Genomic DNA, 18848 nt, shown 5'->3' with positions numbered 1-18848 from the left:
CTGAATTGGCTGTGTTTCTGAGTGTTGGTTAGCTGATGGCTGGGAACCTTCAGTTCTCTTCCATGTGACCTTTCATCCTCCAGAAGCCTAGACTAGGCTCATTCTCAAGAATGAGGCATGGTTTCCATAAGCAAATCCAAAATTGCAAGAGACTAAATGAAAAAGTGCAAGATCTCTTCAGATATGGGACTGGCATACAAGAACTTCTGCGATAATTTTTGTCCAAAGCAAGTTAGAGACCAGTCCAGATTCAGAGCAGAGGCTGGGTACAAAATCCCAAGGCAAATACAAGGAACACCAATAAAACCAACTGATCACACTTGAAGGGGATCAGGAGGCCCATACTGAAGATATCTCACAGAGCAGCTCCATACATATATAAAGGTGCTGGCTGGTGTTTGGGACATTGATTTCCTCCTCCCAGAAGGCAGGACACAAATGCCAACATTTTTGGATCTTTTAGATCCAAAAGGGGATCTATCCTCAGTGTGAGGCCATAAAACAGGGTGGTGCCAGTTTCCAGCAGAAAGTAGCCTGAAGAAGAGATTCAGTTATAAATTCACATTGCCATAATATGGCAGGATCTTCACAAAGATTATCTCACAAACATGATAATAGCAGGGACTTCAGGTCAATCAAGGGATGAGTCCTGTACATTACTGACATCTTCCTGGAGACCACTACTTATTTTTCTTTCTTTATTTATTTTTATTGATTTTTTAAAAAAAATGACAGCAGAATGCATTACAATTCTTATTACACATATACAGCACAATTTTTCATATCTCTGGTTATATATAAAGTATGTTGACACCAATTCATGTCTTCGTACATGTACTTTGGATAATGATGAGACCACTACTTATTTTGCTGAGCTGTGTGCAAGGTAAGCTACCTCAGCAAGAATTCTGGTGCTTAGAAAACAAGAAGATGAAGACTTTGCCTTCATCCCAAGAGGAGGGGATGCCAAAGAAACAAAGTGACAAAGAAAGAAAGAAAGAGAGAGAGAGAGAGAGAGAGAGAGAGAGAGAGAGAGAGAGAGAGAGAGACAGGAGCCAGCAAGAAGGATGAAGCTGAGTATGAAGGGGCCATTGCTCATGGTCCAGTGGTGAGGTGCTTAAAGGACTTCTCAAAACATCCTTGTGCATATTTTAAAGTTGTTTGTGTTGTGCAACGTAAATCGCCTTTTTGCACCCTTGACATCATCAGTATAATACATTCTGTCACAAATGCCTTGGTTGAGTGGTAAGGACTTTGTTGGTGTGGGAAAATCAAGGTAGTGGTTGAAGAATGGAGATTGTATGTTGGGAATTTGTAATTTGTAATTTGTTACCTGGAAAGTTGGTGGAAGCAGGAAACTGGATTCAGAAGTGAAATGAGGATCTATCTCCCATCCTCAGAATTTGTAGGAATATCAGAAAGGGCTTAGGAGTGTGTGTGTGTGTGTGTGTGTGTGTGTGTGTGTGTGTGAGAGAGAGAGAGAGAGAGAGAGAGAGAGAGAGAGAGAAAGATACTGTGGATTGAATGCATGGCTTCATGCATGCTAGACAAGCACTCTGACACTAAGCTACATATAGCCCCAACCCATGGGCTCAGGATTTCTACAGGGATTTTATAAAGGTCTGTGTGGACATTACCAAGTATTTCAGGTTGACCCCTGGGTCATACAGATAGGAAAAGTGAGGTTCAGAGAGTTAACTGACTTTGTTATAGTAATACTGCTCTGCCATGGCAGAGGAGGGTCAAAACTTCATGGCTTTTAAGGAAGTCTAACCTAGATCAAGTTCATGGAGGGAAAGAACTGGATGTTCAGAGTCCATATATATTTCACTTCTTTTGTAGTAATTTTCTTATTTTTTAAATAATTTTGGACTTGCAAAAAATTTGCCTAAATTGTGCAAAGAACACTTAGAAACATGTCACCTAGTCTCTAGTTGTTAACATTTTACTAAATTTTCTGTATAATTTTTCTAAATGTACATTTTAATTTTGTGAAGTCATTTGAGAGCAAGTTATAGGTGGTGTGTGTGTTTCCTAAGAACAAAAAATTACAAGTACCAAAATCATAAACTCAACATTGATATCATATTATTTTATGACTTACAAACATCATCATATATTGCTAATGGTCTTCATAATATCTTCTTTTTCTTCTTTTTTTTTGTGGTGTTGGGGATTGAACCCAGGGCTTTGTATATGTAAGGCAAGTACTCTACCAACTGAGCTATATCTCCAGTCCCATAATATTTTCTTTGAAAAAAAAATCTGGCCCAAAGTTCAATCCAGGATCATATGTGGCATGTAGTTGTCAAATCTCTTTCTTTTTTAATCTGAATGAGTCCTTTAGTCTGCCTGCTTTTGTCTTTTGTGTCCTTGATACTTTTGAAGAGTATAGGCCAGTTACTTTATATAATGTCCCTCAAGTGGTCTGCTGTTTTCTCATCATAAGTTGAAGTCCTGTGTTCTGGCAGGGATATTACACATGCTGTGTTGTTGTGTGATTCTCATGCAATGTGCTGTCTTTTCAATGTGGCTACTCCAAGTTCAGACTCACAGTTCTTAGTCTCATGTACTGACAGTGAACTTCCATTCCACACAATGGTTTAACTAGAATGACCTCCTAGAATGACAACCACACAAAACACAATTGTGGGCCCACTCAGTGCCCCTTGCTCATATATTTCTGAGAATCCAAGTATGAAGATGCTGAATAGCTAAAAACTATAATCTATTTCAGGGACTCTAATTATTCAAACATGAATCAACTCATTGGTAATGGAATATAAAGTATGGCTCTTCTATTTGTTTATTCTTATTATTATTTTCCTTTTCATTTTGGAGCAGGGAGTAGCTATATAGTGGAAAGGAAAATAGGGATGAGTAACTGGATATTTTGAATAAATCCAAGGACTCCTAGACTATAAAAGGATATAATAATTGAAATTACTCAACAAGAAGCCATTCCATTCTCATCAGAGTAGCATATGGATGCACAGAAATCATATGCTATCTCATAAAACTCAATCAATGAGAAACAGTGCAAGATAATTCCCCACAGAAGGCAAAGCCCCATTATTTAGACGAATAAAGTAAATACAATTTCACTAGAGGAGTGGAAGTTTTGACAGCTTCTCTAAACAGGAGCCTTTTATGTAGCAGAGGAGCCTGATAGTCCATGAGCCTTCAGCTCCTCTTCTGACAGCAGGAGGCTGTAGGAGAAAGGTTGGTTGGAGAAGCTCCTTTGCATGTAGAAGTAGAGATCAATTGCTAAGAGCCTTGTACATCCCAATTCATAAAATAGGTATTTTTAAAAGCTGGATGGAGGCATCAGGTGAAGTCTTGTTCAACTAACCTATGGAACTAATAGTATATTTTGCACATAAACTTTAATATGCCATATTTCAGAAACCATTTTTTCTCTCCTTTTTCCTTTTTCTTTTTTTGGTTCTTTCTAGTTATACATGACAGAATCCATTTTGATTTAATTATACAAATGTGGACTATATCTTATAATTAGGATGAACTCATTTTTTTCAATGTGGCTCATTTTCATAGGACTCAACAAAAACTTGTTAATAGAATAAGAACATGTGGTTGGATGTTTTTCCCAAATTATCAGATTTGTTAGGAACTGTGTGGAAGGGAAACTGGAAGAGAGAGTGGAAAACCATTGGCCCAACACTTGGGGTGCCTGGCTTCAGACCCGCCTTGCCCACTTTGAAGTCACTCCTAATCATTTATCCTCCATGATAACACTCAACTCTTCCTGTGATTCCAGGAACCACTCGGACCTATAACCAAGAGCACGGCAGTACAAAACAGCAGGGTTATCCATGTGGGATTCAAACTATGATTTACCCTGAGGAACAGAACAATTGATTTTTATCAAGTCTAGAATGACAACCAGATAATGAGGCAGATAGAGGGAACCCGATTCAACCTCCTTCACAAGACTTTCCTTCCCAGCCTCAGGAAAAAATTCAAGGGAAATTTAAGAACAAATATTATTTCTTTGGAGTATCAGGGAGCAATCTTTCAGGTAGTCTGAGATTACAGAGATACACTAATGTCCTTTTTTTTGGGGGGGGGGCTTTTAAGTTAGGGCGCATGTTGTAGATTCATATAATTATAGTTGGAGGAAGAAATAAGGTGCATTTATGGTCTTAGCTTAACTACACTTGTGGATAGAATTGAATGTTTCTACTAGCCATTCTTTGAGGCTTTAAGGACAATAATTAATCATGCCATTACTATCATTGATGTTATCAGCTGGTGGCAATGGGGTCAAATATACATAATCTGACTTCCTAGTACCATCATCTATTAAAGGGGATAGTGTTATCTGCAGCCAGGACATGAGTTATTCCATAGGACAAAGGAACCAGGCTGAGTTCTAAGTCCCTCACCAATTCTCTCTTAGCTTCACTAATTATCCTAGGAGTTCATGTGTGTGGACACTGCCTCTCTCTACCTACATATGAAATCCAAATTCCTCAGCTTGGTGTGGGTAATCCCTTATGAGGTGGCCTCTGTCTACCTCTTCAGTCTCATGTCTTGGCATTTATCCAGACATTCCTAGAATGGCATTCCTAGAATCCTGGGTACTTTGTTGTATATGCTATGCTTTCCTCTATGAGCACCTTTCCTTTTAACCTGTCGAAGTTATAAGCATCAATGTAAATTCACCTGATCTAAACATTGCCTGCTTGGTGAAGTCTTCCCTTCTATCTATAGTCATTGCCTCATATGAACTATATCTTAAATCTATCACAAAACTTGCCAGTTTTCTACTTATTTATAAAATAACTCCCACTCATCTGTGATTCCTTGAGTCAGGACCTGTATTTTATCTAACTTTATGTCTTCTCTGTTGAAGATGATGTTGATACCCTGCCTACATTTCTTTGGCCCACCCTGGAGATCACCAATAGACAGTACATGTATTATCTTAGTTCATGCATCTCTCTATCTTGTGGGCTTGTGGGTGTTCTCTGGCTATGGAAGCATGTTTAATCTACTTTAAAAAGCCAGAACTACCAAAACTTTGAAGTTTCCAAGGAGCAATCCTCAATTAAGGAGAAATGGTACTGATGGTTACATCTCCCAATTTCTTCATCTTTTGATGGGATAACTAAGAGATGCTGTGCCCATCAGAACATCCTATAGTAATGGTCATAATTTTCTTCATATCTCCCTGAATCCATTTCCTTTGGTTAGTCCCTTTCCATCCTGACTCTGAACTTGATAATGACCTTGTAGCTTGCTTTGGCCAATGGGACTTAGTAAATATTACATAAGCAAAGGCCTAAAAAAAGATTTTTCCATTGGGACTCCATCTCTCCATGATAATAGTGAGAAATTTCTTAGACAAACAATATTGCATCCTGGTTGTCTACTTGCTCCCAAACCTGTGTCTCAATGACTGACATCACACTTGCTTACTAAATGTACTCACTATGAGTTGGTTCAGTGAACTGAACTTCAATCCTTTCTATAGGTGGGGCAGAATGACTTGTTGACTTCATACTTGTTGACTTCATGTTGGTTTGAGATTCCCACAATACTTCTTTGGTCCTGTCTCCTTTCCAATTAATGGCCATGTTGATTTATTTCTGCTTCATCAGCTAGCTCCAAATTTGGGTTCATTCCAACCTCATTGAAGATGCAACTCTCCAATGTTCTCTTAGGTCCAATTCTGTCCCTCTCTTTTGTCCTAAAGTGCTACTCTTGGACTTCAAGAGATCATAAATGGCTTTTTTTCTCATCCTTCCCCCTACATCTTGGGCTCTGAAAGGTTTCTCTTGGTCTCCCTTTCTTGTCTGACAGTACCTAGAAACATAATCAGCAAGAATCAGCTAGAATTGATATTCTTGTGTTAAAACTTCTTCCATCATTGAAGAGAATTGGTAGCTACCTAATGAAATTGAAATTATTTTCCCTTGTGGAAATGGAGAACAATCTAAGGTCAAAGAAAGACAGGATTTGTGGATCACTTTGTTCTCTTGTTATTGGATTTTTAATTAACCATTAAGTCACAAAAGGTTCGGTTATTAAGGGTAATTAATTAATGAAAGCCATTTAACACAGGCACAGACTAGAATACTCATATATCCTTTTCTAGTATGCTTGGTATCCCCTAAAGCAGCACCTCATGACACACCTGTGTTTCCTATTTTGAGCATTAAATGACATTGCTAAACCTTTCAATATTTTTCTAATCATTCATTTTGACACTTATTGAATGCTTACAAAGCTATACAATACGTTAATAACTAAAGAAGTAGTAAAAGAAATACAATTACTATTCTATCTTTAGTATGAATCCAATATGTTGTTAATATGGAATTCCTGAAGTCTATGAGCAGCTTTGTTTGGAAAATGGAAATTCATAAAAATTATATGGACAAAATGGTGAAAAGCAGACCAGAAAGACCCAAAGTAAATTTATATGGTCAAACCAAAGTGATTTATGATGTTAATTGCCCATAGGGATCTCACCTGATCCAGTTTACTATCTCATCCAGTCTGGAAAAGCTGGTTCAAGGTTCCTAAACCATTCATTGCATAAAGCACAGGCCATAAGCAAATGGAATTCAAGTATCTAAGAGTGTAAACACAGTGTTTGATCTCCTTTTCCTCATGTGTAAAATGAAGGGTTAAATTAATGTCTTTCTAGGATCTCTTCCTGTGCTGACAGGCTGTAATTCCACAATTGCAGTTATTATTTATAAAAATGTAAATGACTGAACAAACCAGCTAGAATAATGCAGATGTTGTTAGCTAGTTATGTCACAATATTTTGGTGGGGTAGCACTCTATGAGTGGTCTGGCAAGTGTTTTAGAAGTCATCATTCATAAAAACCATTACAACCACATCAAGTTACTGTATTGCTAATTTTCTTCTTGCCTCTCCTTTTACCAGTACATTTCTTGAAGAAATTTTCGACATTTAATACCTCTGTTTGCTGCTTCCTTTCACAACTGGGCTTCCTTTTAGGGGCACATGCTTTAACTTTCCTGCTCAGATCCCTGGGCCTTACCATTTAATGCATGTCAACTATTTCCTCTTGATGGAATTTTTTCTGGATAGCCAAGTTCTGCTCTCTCTGAGCATATGCAAGGCCAAAATCCTGGAGAGTTAACCCCAATCTGGAGTAACTATTAATCATCCATCAGTGTCGGAATGAAACTGGCATATGAATGCTCAACATCCTTACTCTTAGGATGTGTAACTCTGAGGTACATGTGACTGAGCCAGTGTTCTACAGTGAGAACTTGCTCTATAATACATATGTTATGCCTGTTTCCTTTTGCGGTCTCAGTTCTCCACTCCTGTGTTAGTATTTTCTAGAATTATCCCTTGAATAAACTACTTACATTTAAGTCTTTGTCCCAGTGCTTACTCCAGGGGATCCAAACTAGCATACTCCTCTTCTTCCAAAGTGCTAAGGCAACTCCTCCAATTTCAACAATGACTTACTCTCCAAAACCAGTGCCCATGATTGGCCCCATCCTTTCTTTCCTAGCTCTCTCCCCTCTCCCTTTCACAGCCCTGCAGGCACTCCATTCTACTTCTGTATCTAACAGTTCAAGTTCTGTTTCCTCTCTTGCTACTCCTTTCCTCCTCATGTCCAAAATTCTCTGACATTTTGTCCTAGGACCTTTTTCCTTTTTTATCAGCAATCTTCCTTGGCAGCACTGTTTATTGCTGAGACATAGATAAGGTGTGTGAGTGGGAATCCTTGGGCATTTGACTTTCAAGAATGAAGACCTTGTCTCTTTTTCACTTTGTTGACCTATGTCCATGAACCTTATCCCTATATTTACCCCACTCACCAACCATAGCTTCTCCTGTTCAGCTCACTTACTGTTATTTCCAATTTGCCTTCTATTTCATTGATATTCCATTTTTGAATACTCCATTTATCTTCCACCCTCACCCCAATGGGATGTTACTTAAGAAAATGACTCATTTGTTGCTACAATAAATCCATTCTCTCCCAGTTGGCTTCTAGTCCTACCCAGAATTCACTATTTTTCTTGTGTTGGCTCTCTCTCCCATTCTCATTGGCAAATCTTATCTCCCTTGAAGCCCTATCCCGTCTTCCTTCACCCTAAATATTAATTTTGCTTCTTAAGCCTTTGAAATAAATATGACTCCTAAGTGGATGTTAACATCTTATCTTCCTCTGGGACCTACAAATAGAACTTTATTAGGCCATGTTCTGTCATTAATCTCAAATGGAGGAGAGTTCCTTTTTTGTGATTAGACTATTCCCTTTAATTTTCAATAAACCAAAAAAAAAAAAAAAGATAACTTTTGGGATTGAAGAAATTCTTCCAAGAGGATTTGTGATAAAATTAGAAGCAATTTTAAGTAAGCATGAATATCAGTAATACTATGAATTATGGCTCTAAGTACAAGGTAATGTTTATATTTAGCATGATGCAAAATATATCTAACAAACATTAGGATGAGGGAGACTGAAGGTGAGGAAAAGGGCTAGCATGCAAATTTTCACAGTTTGCAACAAAGTGAGGCCATAATTCACTAAATTTAAAATATGCAATTAAATAATTAAACATGTGATTAAATACATATAATTATCTCTATGCAACATATACACAAACACACACACACTAAAATCACAAACTCCTAAATACACACACAACATGTTTTCCTTAGTTTTAGGGAGGTATGTTAAGAATTTTTGTGTAGCAAATTTATTTGATGCTAAACAGTTTAGTTTTTCATTCATTTCCTCTCCCATTAAACTCTATAATAATTAAATAATTGAAAACTTAAATAGAAGATATGATGTGATCCCATTTCTATAAAACAATTTGCCTATCTTTGTTCTCTCTATATGTATTCACACAAAGATATCTGCAAGAAATCATGAAATGCTGGTAATTGTTATTTCTGAACAATGGGATTTAGAATAACTATAAGAAATGCTTTTCTCCAGTGCTTGTTTGTATTACTAGGTACTTTTAAAAATAATGAAATCAGGAGAAGAAGTGGGTATTCATGAAAGTTAATGTCAAATATAAAGTCATAAATAAAGAGAAACCCCGCCTTTTACAGATTTCTTCCTGCTTTTGTCAATTTTTTAAATTAGTATCCTGTAAGATTCTCATGTAGTTTGCTCTATGTCAGAAAATTGAGTTTGTGTCATTATTGCACATACAATGGAAGAGTTTGTTATATTCACCAGAAAATCTCAACACATCATAACACTGTCCAAAAAGTTACATTCAGAATAGCTCTAGGGTCAGATAGTTTGTCAAGGTAGTTTAGCTCTTCTGATCTATGCCTCATGTAGAAACCATCCATTAATACACAACTATTACATTCAGAACTGCAGTGTTAACTTCAGCCAGGTATGAACTTTAGCTACATTACCAAGTCCATCTCAATAAAATGTATTTCAATTCATCAGTCAATAAAATCAAACTGCAACTCCTAATTTTAAACTATCTTCTGATTATCTGGATTTTGAACAATGGTCCACAAATCCAATAAAGAACTTTTTTTTTCTGAAATGACATTTCCAAGCTTAAATGTAAAATGAAACCACTGCTTTAGTCAGCAGAAAAAGTTTGGACTTCAGGTTTTATGTTTTCTTCTCTAAGCCTAACTTCTGGTACAGGTAAATATATGATTATTGGAAACTTAATTACAGCATCACTCTCTGCCATGCTATATCATTCTTACTATAATAGTAACTTTATAACTATAAAGACCTTTTTAAATAGAAGCTGATTTTAGATATTTGTTCATTTGAGGAAAAAGCAGTGTAATCTCCCCTCCCCTTTTAAATTTTGATCATGTTTTAAATGCAGACTTTATTTTCTTTGCTGAAAAAGCTCATTCTTTCTACTACTGATTATTGGGAATTTTAGGGAAACACAGAAATATGCAGTACCCACTTTCTGATTGCCACTTGCTTCTACTTCCTAGCTGAACTGTTGCCTATAGAGAAATGAATCCTATAGAGATAGTTTCTTAAAGCATAGTTCATCTAGCACATTCTCTCTGAACCTATGGCCAAATCACTATCTTGTGATCCAAGTATACTCACCAGTCAGGAAATGCATACTAAGCATTCATTATGAACAGGGCATATTGGCTACCAGTAGAAGGGACAGAGTAGCAAAAGGGTTTTATATTCCTTATGGAGAAGAAAAATTAAAAATACTTTGAAAGTTGGTTAACAACATGAGATAAAAATATAAGAGTGTTCACAAGTCTTATAAAGATTATTTTGATTGTGATTTGGCTTGGTTTAGTTGAAAGATTTAGAGATTCACTCCAGCAAGATGAGAAAAGTGGTGTTTATTGACAGCATATTAGTTTGGGTAAGGATGGTACTATAAAGATAAACCTCCAAATCACATTTCCTTAATGTAATAGCAGTTTATTTCTCACTTATCAAAGGCCTTCTGAGTCAGGAATCAGGGATCTAGACTCCTTTCATTTGACATTTGGCTTCCAGAGTTGCTGTTCTCAACCATATCAAGCCTCAGAAGAAAGAAAACACAGAGAATCAGTTGATAAGGAATCTTTATACATTGTGCATGAAAGGCTGCTTACACAACCTAGCCTAGAACTGTCCATCATATGTTTACAATTACCACAGAGCAGGATGAGAAATGTGGTCTTTTACAGCCCATAAGGAAGGGGAAGCAAGTATGGTGATTAGGGCTTTAGCCACTATCACAGATGTCTTTTTGCTGGAAAGTGGAACTGGAAAGCCATTAATAGCTTAGATGAATACTTGAATATCCCAAGTCCTATATAGGCTCTCTCATGGTAACTGTAGTCTCCTCTCTATAGCTACTAGTTGGTCAAATTTTCTAACAAAGCCAGTACATTGGTTGCAACAATTACCCATGGTCTTTAGTGAATTAAATGTACTTGATTATTTGGTAAGGTTACTTAATGGACTGTGATTAGCTCATAGATGAATTGTCATTGGTCCAGGGGCCTTTTCTTCCCCTAATCCATTGTCATTTTTGCAAAAGGAAAAGCCACAACTACTTCTATGTGTAAAAGAACATTATCAGGCTACCATCTTGTTATTAACTACTATATTTAACTACTTTAGTTAAATAAAAAATAACTACAAAAATAAGTATTTTATTCCATGCATTCAACGCTGTTCAGATCTTACATACACTATTTTATTTATTTTTCACAATTACCATTTCTTTAATTGTCTTTTAAAACAAAATTTTTGAGACAGGCTGTCTCTATGTTGCCTAGGCTGGCCTCCAACTCCTGCACTCAAGTGATTCTCCTGCCTTAGCCTCCCAAGTAACTGGGACTACAGGTGTATGATACCATGCCTGGTAACAACCATCTTTTATTAATTATTTGCAGAAGGCAACAAACTTTTGAGTGAAGTTTCTAATGCTATATAACAAAGACAGTATATTGGTTGCAACAATTACCATGGTCTTTGGTGAATTAAATGTCTAACTTAAAATACCATTTTCTTTACCTTTCAACATTGCTATTTCTGGTTTCCTTCAGTCACAAGAGATCCATTGGATATAGTGAGTATTGTAATAGTTCTGACTAGTGTCAGGGGGAAAAGGGACAGATTATATTTAACTAAAGTTTCACATGGACTGAGAATGCTCTGGTCTGGGTCAACTAGAGAGGAATTGAGGGAAAGCTTAAACTTGATCTAAGACATAATATGTTAAATTTGGTTTGAAAAAGAATTAATGGTAACCATGCCTAGTGAAGTAAGGTGGATATTTTCTCTTGCCTACCATGCTACTAGATCTTATAGGTTTAGAACTGTTCTTTAAGGGCTTTGTAGATAGGAATCTTTTTGGAAATATGTAGGCTCAAGTCTATGTCCTGTTTTTCACTTCTTCCCCATCCCCCCACAATGCCAATCTTAACCTAGGGGAAAAAATGGGATAAGAGATGAGGGGATACTTCTAGGAAACACTTCTTTTGAATGACAATTGACTGACCAATATAGTGAGAATAAAATTATATAATCCAGATCCAGTATTGTTAGAATGTTAAGGTACCATTAAATGGGTAGAAGTAGATATTCTGAACATGTAAATCTGACAAAATTTCATATCCATAAAAGGCAAATAAATCCTACAAATAAAAAAAGGTGGAAAGCCCAGAAGAAAAATACATACAATAAAAAAGATGGAAAGCCCCAAAGAAAAAATATTCAGGGCAAAAGACCTGAACAGATACTATACAGGAGAGTACATACAAATCACCAATGGGCCTATGATAAGGAATTCCACTTTAAAGGTCATAAGGTAAATTTCAATCAAAATCATAATGAGACACTACTGCATACCCAATAGAATGGCTTACAGAAAATAAATAAAATATCAAATGTTGGTGAGAATGTGGAGCAACTGGAACTCTCAAGTACTTGCAGTGGGATTATAAATTGGCATAGTGACTTTGAGAAACTGTGTGGCTGTCTAGAGTAACAAAAAATCTGAGATAGCCCCAAGATTTCTGCTCTCTGGTGTATGTACATGCCCTGGGTAATCACCTCCCTTGTGTGTGGGCAGTCTAGTCTGTAAATCTGATGGGTTTCATTCTTCTGAGTAGATTACTCAAAGGTAAAGGGATTTGTCAAGGTAATTAGGGTTCCAAATCACTTGATTTTTTAATCAATCAAAAGAATCAGAGGAAGAGGAGAAATTATCCTGGTGGTTCTGACTTAATCAGGTTAAACTGAAAAAGGAATTGGCTCCTCCCAAAGGAAGAGACTGGAAGGGCAAGAGTGTGTGAGTGGTTATTGAGGAAGGTATGTTAAGCTCATGAAGGTGGTTTCCAGGAGCTGCAAGTGGTCCTGGCTCAGCAACCAGTAAGAAAGTGAAGACTTCAGGTCTAAAACCACAAGGAGTGAAATACTTCTAAAACCCTGAATATGCTTGGAAATGGATTGTTTCCTTGTCATGTCTAGATGAGGACACAGCAGGCTGATGATGTGTCAGGACTTGGCAGAATCCTCATCTGAAATGCACCAGATTTCTTGCCAATGTTAGCTGCAAAATAGCAAATCCGTGTGGTTATAGGCCACTCAGTTCTAGTGATTTGTTCTGTAGCAGTAGAAAACCAATGAAATCTCCTAAAGCCAAATGTATGCATACTCAGCAATTCCCTTCCTAGGAATCCCCAAAAGAAGGCGCACGCACATTCATTCACCAAATACATATACAGTCATCCTTTGTTATCTGACAGGGATTGGTTTCAGGATGGCATCATATAAAATGGTATAAATTTGCAATATAATCCACACACATTTTTCCTTATGTACTATAAGTCTCCTCTAATTACTTATAATACCTAATACAATGTAAATTCGATGTAACAGTCATTATTCTGTATTATTTAGGGAATAATGACAGAAAAAAGCCTGTATATGTTCAGTACAGACACAATATTTTTTCAAATATTTCCTGATATTTGAAAATATTTGGTTGAATTTTTGGATATAAAACTGCCTGGATATGAATGGCTAAAGTACTTTGATATCCACCCAAGCAATATTTATAGTAGCCAAAACGGTATCAGTCTGCTCAGAGGCATTGCAAAGGAACAATCCACTTCTGAGCATATTCAGGTTTTTAGAAGAATTTCATTCCTTACAGTTTTAGATATAAAGTCTTCATTTTCTTGTTGGTTGCTGTGTAGGGACCACTTGCAGCTCCTGGAAGCCACCTTTGTGTTCTCACAGCATAGCTTCCTATAGCTATTATATTTATAATAGCCAAAACCCAAGTGAGCAGGAGGGGCCTTATGGATACTGGTACTATTGTTTCCAGTCTGGGTTTTGATTACACAAGTGTGCTCATTTTGTGAAAATATTAAGCTGCTCTCTTTCCTAAATTTAATTATATTATACATCCATAAAAGTAAAATGATCAGAAATTAATTTTATTACTTGATAGCACAATTATTAGTTGATTATTTTTAGAATTTAAAAATTCTCACATATAAAAATGGTTAGGTGATTTTACCTGTGTAATCACCCCAGCATTAATCCTCTAAAGGCAAAATAGACCATAATAAAACAAAAATTCCTAATCATTTTTTAAACCTTAACTCCTGACTTTTTTTAAACTTAACTCTTAGTTTTTGTCCAATCCTCAGAACATTGCTTCAATAAATAATTTGCTTCTGTTTCAAGGGAATTGGAATTTGTGGTGTATTGAGAATTTAAATTAAATAATTTAAATTTTGTAATCATGCCTTTGCCATTATTGTAAGCTCACACCCTCAGGTTATATTAATAAAAAAAATTTACCCTCCACAAACCTTTCAAAAAGTAAGCATAGATATTTTTACTCTATTTTAAAAGGAAAATAAATGTTTGCTAATGGTCTTATAAGAATAAAATCATTAAATAATTGACTAGTACTGTTCTAATATGTCATATATAGGACATTATGCTAGATATTGGGGATAGAAAATTATGTCACTTTTCCTTTTGGAAGATTTATAATCCATGTGAAGAAGTATGTACACATACACTATTTGATAACATAGTTCATATGTTGATATAAAATAAATGGTAAATATTCAAAAAGGTGAAACGGAAAGAAAAGAAAGGGGAAATATCAGAATTATAAAATGGTCCTTAAGGCACAGCTCTTGGTTGTCAGGGTGGCTTCCTGGAGGCAGCATGATATAGAAAAACAATTACTTTCCTTCAAGCAAATTTAATTTTAAATTTGAGCTCTTTTATTTTGCAGCTATGGAAAAAGTCACTTAAACTCTTTAAGATTTATATCTTTAAGATTTTTATCTGAGAATGAGGGTTAATGCCAAAAATTTCTACCACAAGATTTTTGAGGTTCAAATGAGATAATTTAGCAAAGTAGCAGATTCTCTTAGTCTACATTGCTGTCCCTTCATGTGGATGAATAAATGACCATGGAGACTCTTTGGTATCTGACACACTATTGCATGGTTCAGAAGGAAGTTGAGAAGCTTTGAGGGGTCACAGCATGAAAGGAAAAGGTCATATGGGAATTTAAAATGCAAAACAGATAACAGAAATCAGCAAAAGTACAGGGTGATATACTGTAAGCAAAATAGGACAGTGGGAAATCTGAAATAATAAAACTGAGAAAGTTTTGTCAAAGGCTGGCAAGCACAGTAATGTGCTGGTTATGGTGAGGACACCAGAAATACAGATCCCTGAATATTTAGCTTTTCAGTGGAAAGTAGCTACACTCATCTTTACACACGATGACACAGGACACAAGTGATACTAACTTCTGTCCTGCAGGCTTTACCATTTGGCCCCATAGGAGTTTGGAGAAATCTTATTTTGTTCCATAACATCAGGGAAGATTCAGATTAAGGTGTGAAGCATGGGTAAAAACATGGATACAAAGGAGGAAAAGAGGGTTTAGTCCAGAAAGGTGTTGTGCAATGCAGTCTAACCTGCAGAAATATCTCATCATAGACTTATTGTTGCTTAAATGTCTATCAAGGCAAAGATCACTGGAATTGTTTAACTGGTACTACCTGAGAGGTTATGGAGAGTTTAGGAGACAGATGATTCCCATTCCTCCCAGATAGAAATTGCAGATTGGAGATTGTGATGCAAAATCAGTGGGCTCCTCTCCAAGGAAGAATAGGGGAGAAAGAGGCCTTATTATCTGATTTTACCCCCAAACACAACCACCTTGTCATTTTTAAAAATAAATCTACTGAAATGATTCATATTTGATGGGATTGTCTCTACACTTTCTTGCTTGCATTCCATTATCAAAACTGTGAATCCCTCATTAAGCTGTTTGTTCCTATGGAAAAAAATTAAAACCTCTCAGAGAATTAATAAGTTAAGCCATTATCAGTCTCAGCTATACCTAAATGTGATTAGGTTTCCAAGATCAGATATAAGGGCATATTTTCTTTTTCTTCTCTTTTTTCATATTTTTATTGGTGCGTTATAGTTGTACACATTGATGGGGTTTGTTGTTACATATTCATACATGCACACAGCATAACAACATAATTTGGCCATTATCATTCCCCAGAACTTTCCCCCTCCCTCCCTGCCCTCCACTCCTGGTCCTTTTCTGCTAGGGATCTCTCTCTCTCTCTCTCTCTCTCTCTCTCTCTCTCTCTCTCTCTCTCTGTAGATCCACCCTTAAGGGCATATTTTCAAAGAAGGAGGAAAAGGGGAGATAAACCAACTAATAGCAATATCTGCTTGCCCTCGGAAACTGTGCCTGGCAGAGAGAGGGAGCCACAGGTACATCTGCATCAGCTGCAACCTTTTACACTCAAGAATTAAGGATCCTTTTTCATCACACCCCAAAGCCCACAAACCCTGCAAGCACCTCCCTTGGTTTGCTATGTTACTTAAGGACTCCAATACATAAAGGTTCCCAATAACTGTCAGTTATTAATAATCACTGTTACATCTTATAATGGCGCCTGGGTCCTGGGTCTTGCCAAATTTAGAGAAGGGAGAAAGAAGGGGAATCTGCTTGTTTATGGTGTTGGAAGCGCTCTGGAAACAGCCTCCAGGCCCTGGGCCAGAAGGACAAGGGACTGCTCCCCCGGCTGGCGCCTTCTCGTCCCTGCTCCACCCACGCTTCCCGGGAGCAACAAGTTCTCTTCTGTGAGACCCGCCCGCGCGCCACTGGCAGACCCGGTGCCTCCTCCAAGATCTCTGTCAAATTCTTGCCAAACACACCTGGGGTGAAAATCGCTGCGGGTGCCTACGCCCTACGGAGGCGGGAGAGCCCGCAGCACCTGAAGGAGCCCTGGCTGTGGTTGGGAGAAAGGCGGGAGGCATTAAGAGTCGGGACAGAAGAGACGCTTAAGGAGCCCCAGTCCGCACGGCCCTTCAAGGCAAAAGCAACGACTAAGAGCATCCCCTGCCTTATCTCAGGCGTCTCTCCTCGTGGGATCTGGAGCGAAGAGATAGTGCCTGCAATCTTACTGACCTACACCCAGTCCTCTGGTAGCCAAACTGCACCTCTCTGTCCTTTGGGTTCCCCTTGCCCCAGCATATTCCCTCATCCTCACTCCACCCCAACGGCCGCACTTCTTCTATGGACACTCGAGATCACCGACACAGATTATTTAGCGGGAAGAGCAAGCCAGTCAGCTCCGGCCCCTGCCCAGAGCTCTCCTCTCTCCTTTCAAAATGGGCACCCGGAATCCCCTAAGGAGTGCGGAGGCGTCCGAGGCTGGGAGCCTCATCCAGCTTCCTAAACAATTGAACTCTGACAACTTCTGGGAATGGGGATCCCCGCGCTTTCCTGGGAAAGCCAGGCTGGCCGCCCACATATTAGGAGAGGGCACCTCGACTACTCAGAAGGGAATCCCCCTCAAAATCTACTTCTGCTCCACTCCTACACCAGGAGTTGGGAACTAGGAAGCCAAACAGGAGTGCGCTCCGGGGGGTGGGTGGTCGTGGGGGGGGGGGGGGGGGGGGGGTAGGGGGCGACAGCGTGTAAGTTCTGCCCGGATTTTGGAAAGAGACCAGTTCATGGGTTCAAGTCTCCTAGAGTCAGGAAGCTCTTGTTCCCAGAAGGGCAGGGAACGAAGGCACTAGGAGGAAAAGTCCTCCAGGCGCAGGGTCAGGGAGCGGCGAGGTAAATTGCAATGTGCAATCTTTGATCCCTGTCGGTGGGAAACTATTCTTTCTTCGGGAGATGGGGGTGGGGGAGACGTCCCTGGCAAAGCAGCCAACATCAAGCCCAGGGCTTCATCTCTTCGTCCCCATGCAATCTCGAGAACTTGGTACCTCGGACAGCAGCCCGGGCGCATGGCATTCTTTGCGATGTGTTATCCTATTTTCACTACCAAGTCAAAGAGCAATAAATTATTTTGATGACCTTACTACTACAGATGAAGGACATTTTAATTACATAACCCGTAAAAAAAAATCACCGGAGGCAATGTCGTGTTAAAGAGCCGATGGCAGAATATCTGCATCGCATGAAAAAGAGAGCAAACTTGCAAATCTGCAAGGAGATTGCGCAGGGCTCCTCTCGTTTTGAAACAACATGCGAAATGCATGGGAAATCTTACCTTTCGGACTCCAAAGCCGTGTTCTGCTGCAACTTGGCGAGCTTCTTCCTCTCCCCCTTTATGCAACTCCACAAGAAAATGATTCGTGAAGACTGGTTTCTCGGCAGATGCAAAAACCATGACACAGAAGAGGAGCCCAGCGGCTGCCTTCCACTGGGAGCCACAACCACCCTTCATCCTTCTTTGGGAGTGAAAAGTGGGGTTAGAAGGAGCGCAGGCTGGTGGAGCAGGGGACCCGAAGGGGAAGGTGCAAATAAAAAATAGATATGTAGTTTTTTGTTGTTGTTGTTGTTGTTTAAAAAAATCTTTGTATGAAGAAAGACTGAATTGGGGCTTGGAAAGCAGCAAATCAGTGTGTGTTCTCCTCCAGCATCTGGCTGGCGGGGAGGCTGTGTAGTCGGGCGGCCCGGCTTGCTGGCAGGGGTGCGAATGTGGGGAGCTGTGTGTACCGGAGAGAAAGAGCGAGTGTATGTCTGTGCTTGATGCTAAATCTGCATTTTCAGCTCCTCCTCGGCTTCAATTCCACTGGGGCTGGAGTCGAGCACCAGCCTGGGTGACGTGCGCCCGACAGCGGCCAATGAAGGCCGGAGTAGCAGCGGGCCCCGCCCTGGGCCGCCCCGAGCCCGCCCCCGCCCGCCCCCGGCCGGGCCGGTCCGCCTCCGCCGGCTGGGGGCGCAGCGCCTCGAGTCCGTGCCCTCACGCCTTTCAGCACCCGGAGAGCTCCCCCATCTCTGCCTGGGCGGCCTCGCACCCAGGAAAATCCCCCCAGCTGTAATCAGGCCGG

General features: G+C 39.1%; 1 protein-coding gene across 1 annotated transcript in view; it reads right to left on the bottom strand.

The window, feature by feature from the left end:
• The window catches only part of Pcsk2 (proprotein convertase subtilisin/kexin type 2), a 270847-nt gene extending 252249 nt beyond the window's left edge, over nucleotides 1-18598 (bottom strand). The window contains exon 1 of the mRNA XM_046438653.2: nucleotides 18065-18598. Within this exon, the coding sequence (XP_046294609.1) occupies nucleotides 18065-18241 (177 nt within the window). The 5' untranslated portion in view covers nucleotides 18242-18598. The remainder of the gene's footprint in view (nucleotides 1-18064) is intronic.
• Between the last annotated feature and the right edge of the window lie 250 nt (nucleotides 18599-18848).

The sequence above is a fragment of the Marmota monax genome, unplaced genomic scaffold (assembly GCF_021218885.2).
Source record: "Marmota monax isolate L192 unplaced genomic scaffold, Marmota_monax_Labrador192_F-V1.1 WCK01_AAM20220418_F8-fsc00005, whole genome shotgun sequence".
Classification (NCBI taxonomy): Eukaryota; Metazoa; Chordata; class Mammalia; order Rodentia; family Sciuridae; genus Marmota; species Marmota monax.
Note: the sequence above shows the minus strand (reverse complement) of the source record. Positions and strands in the feature narration are given on the sequence as shown.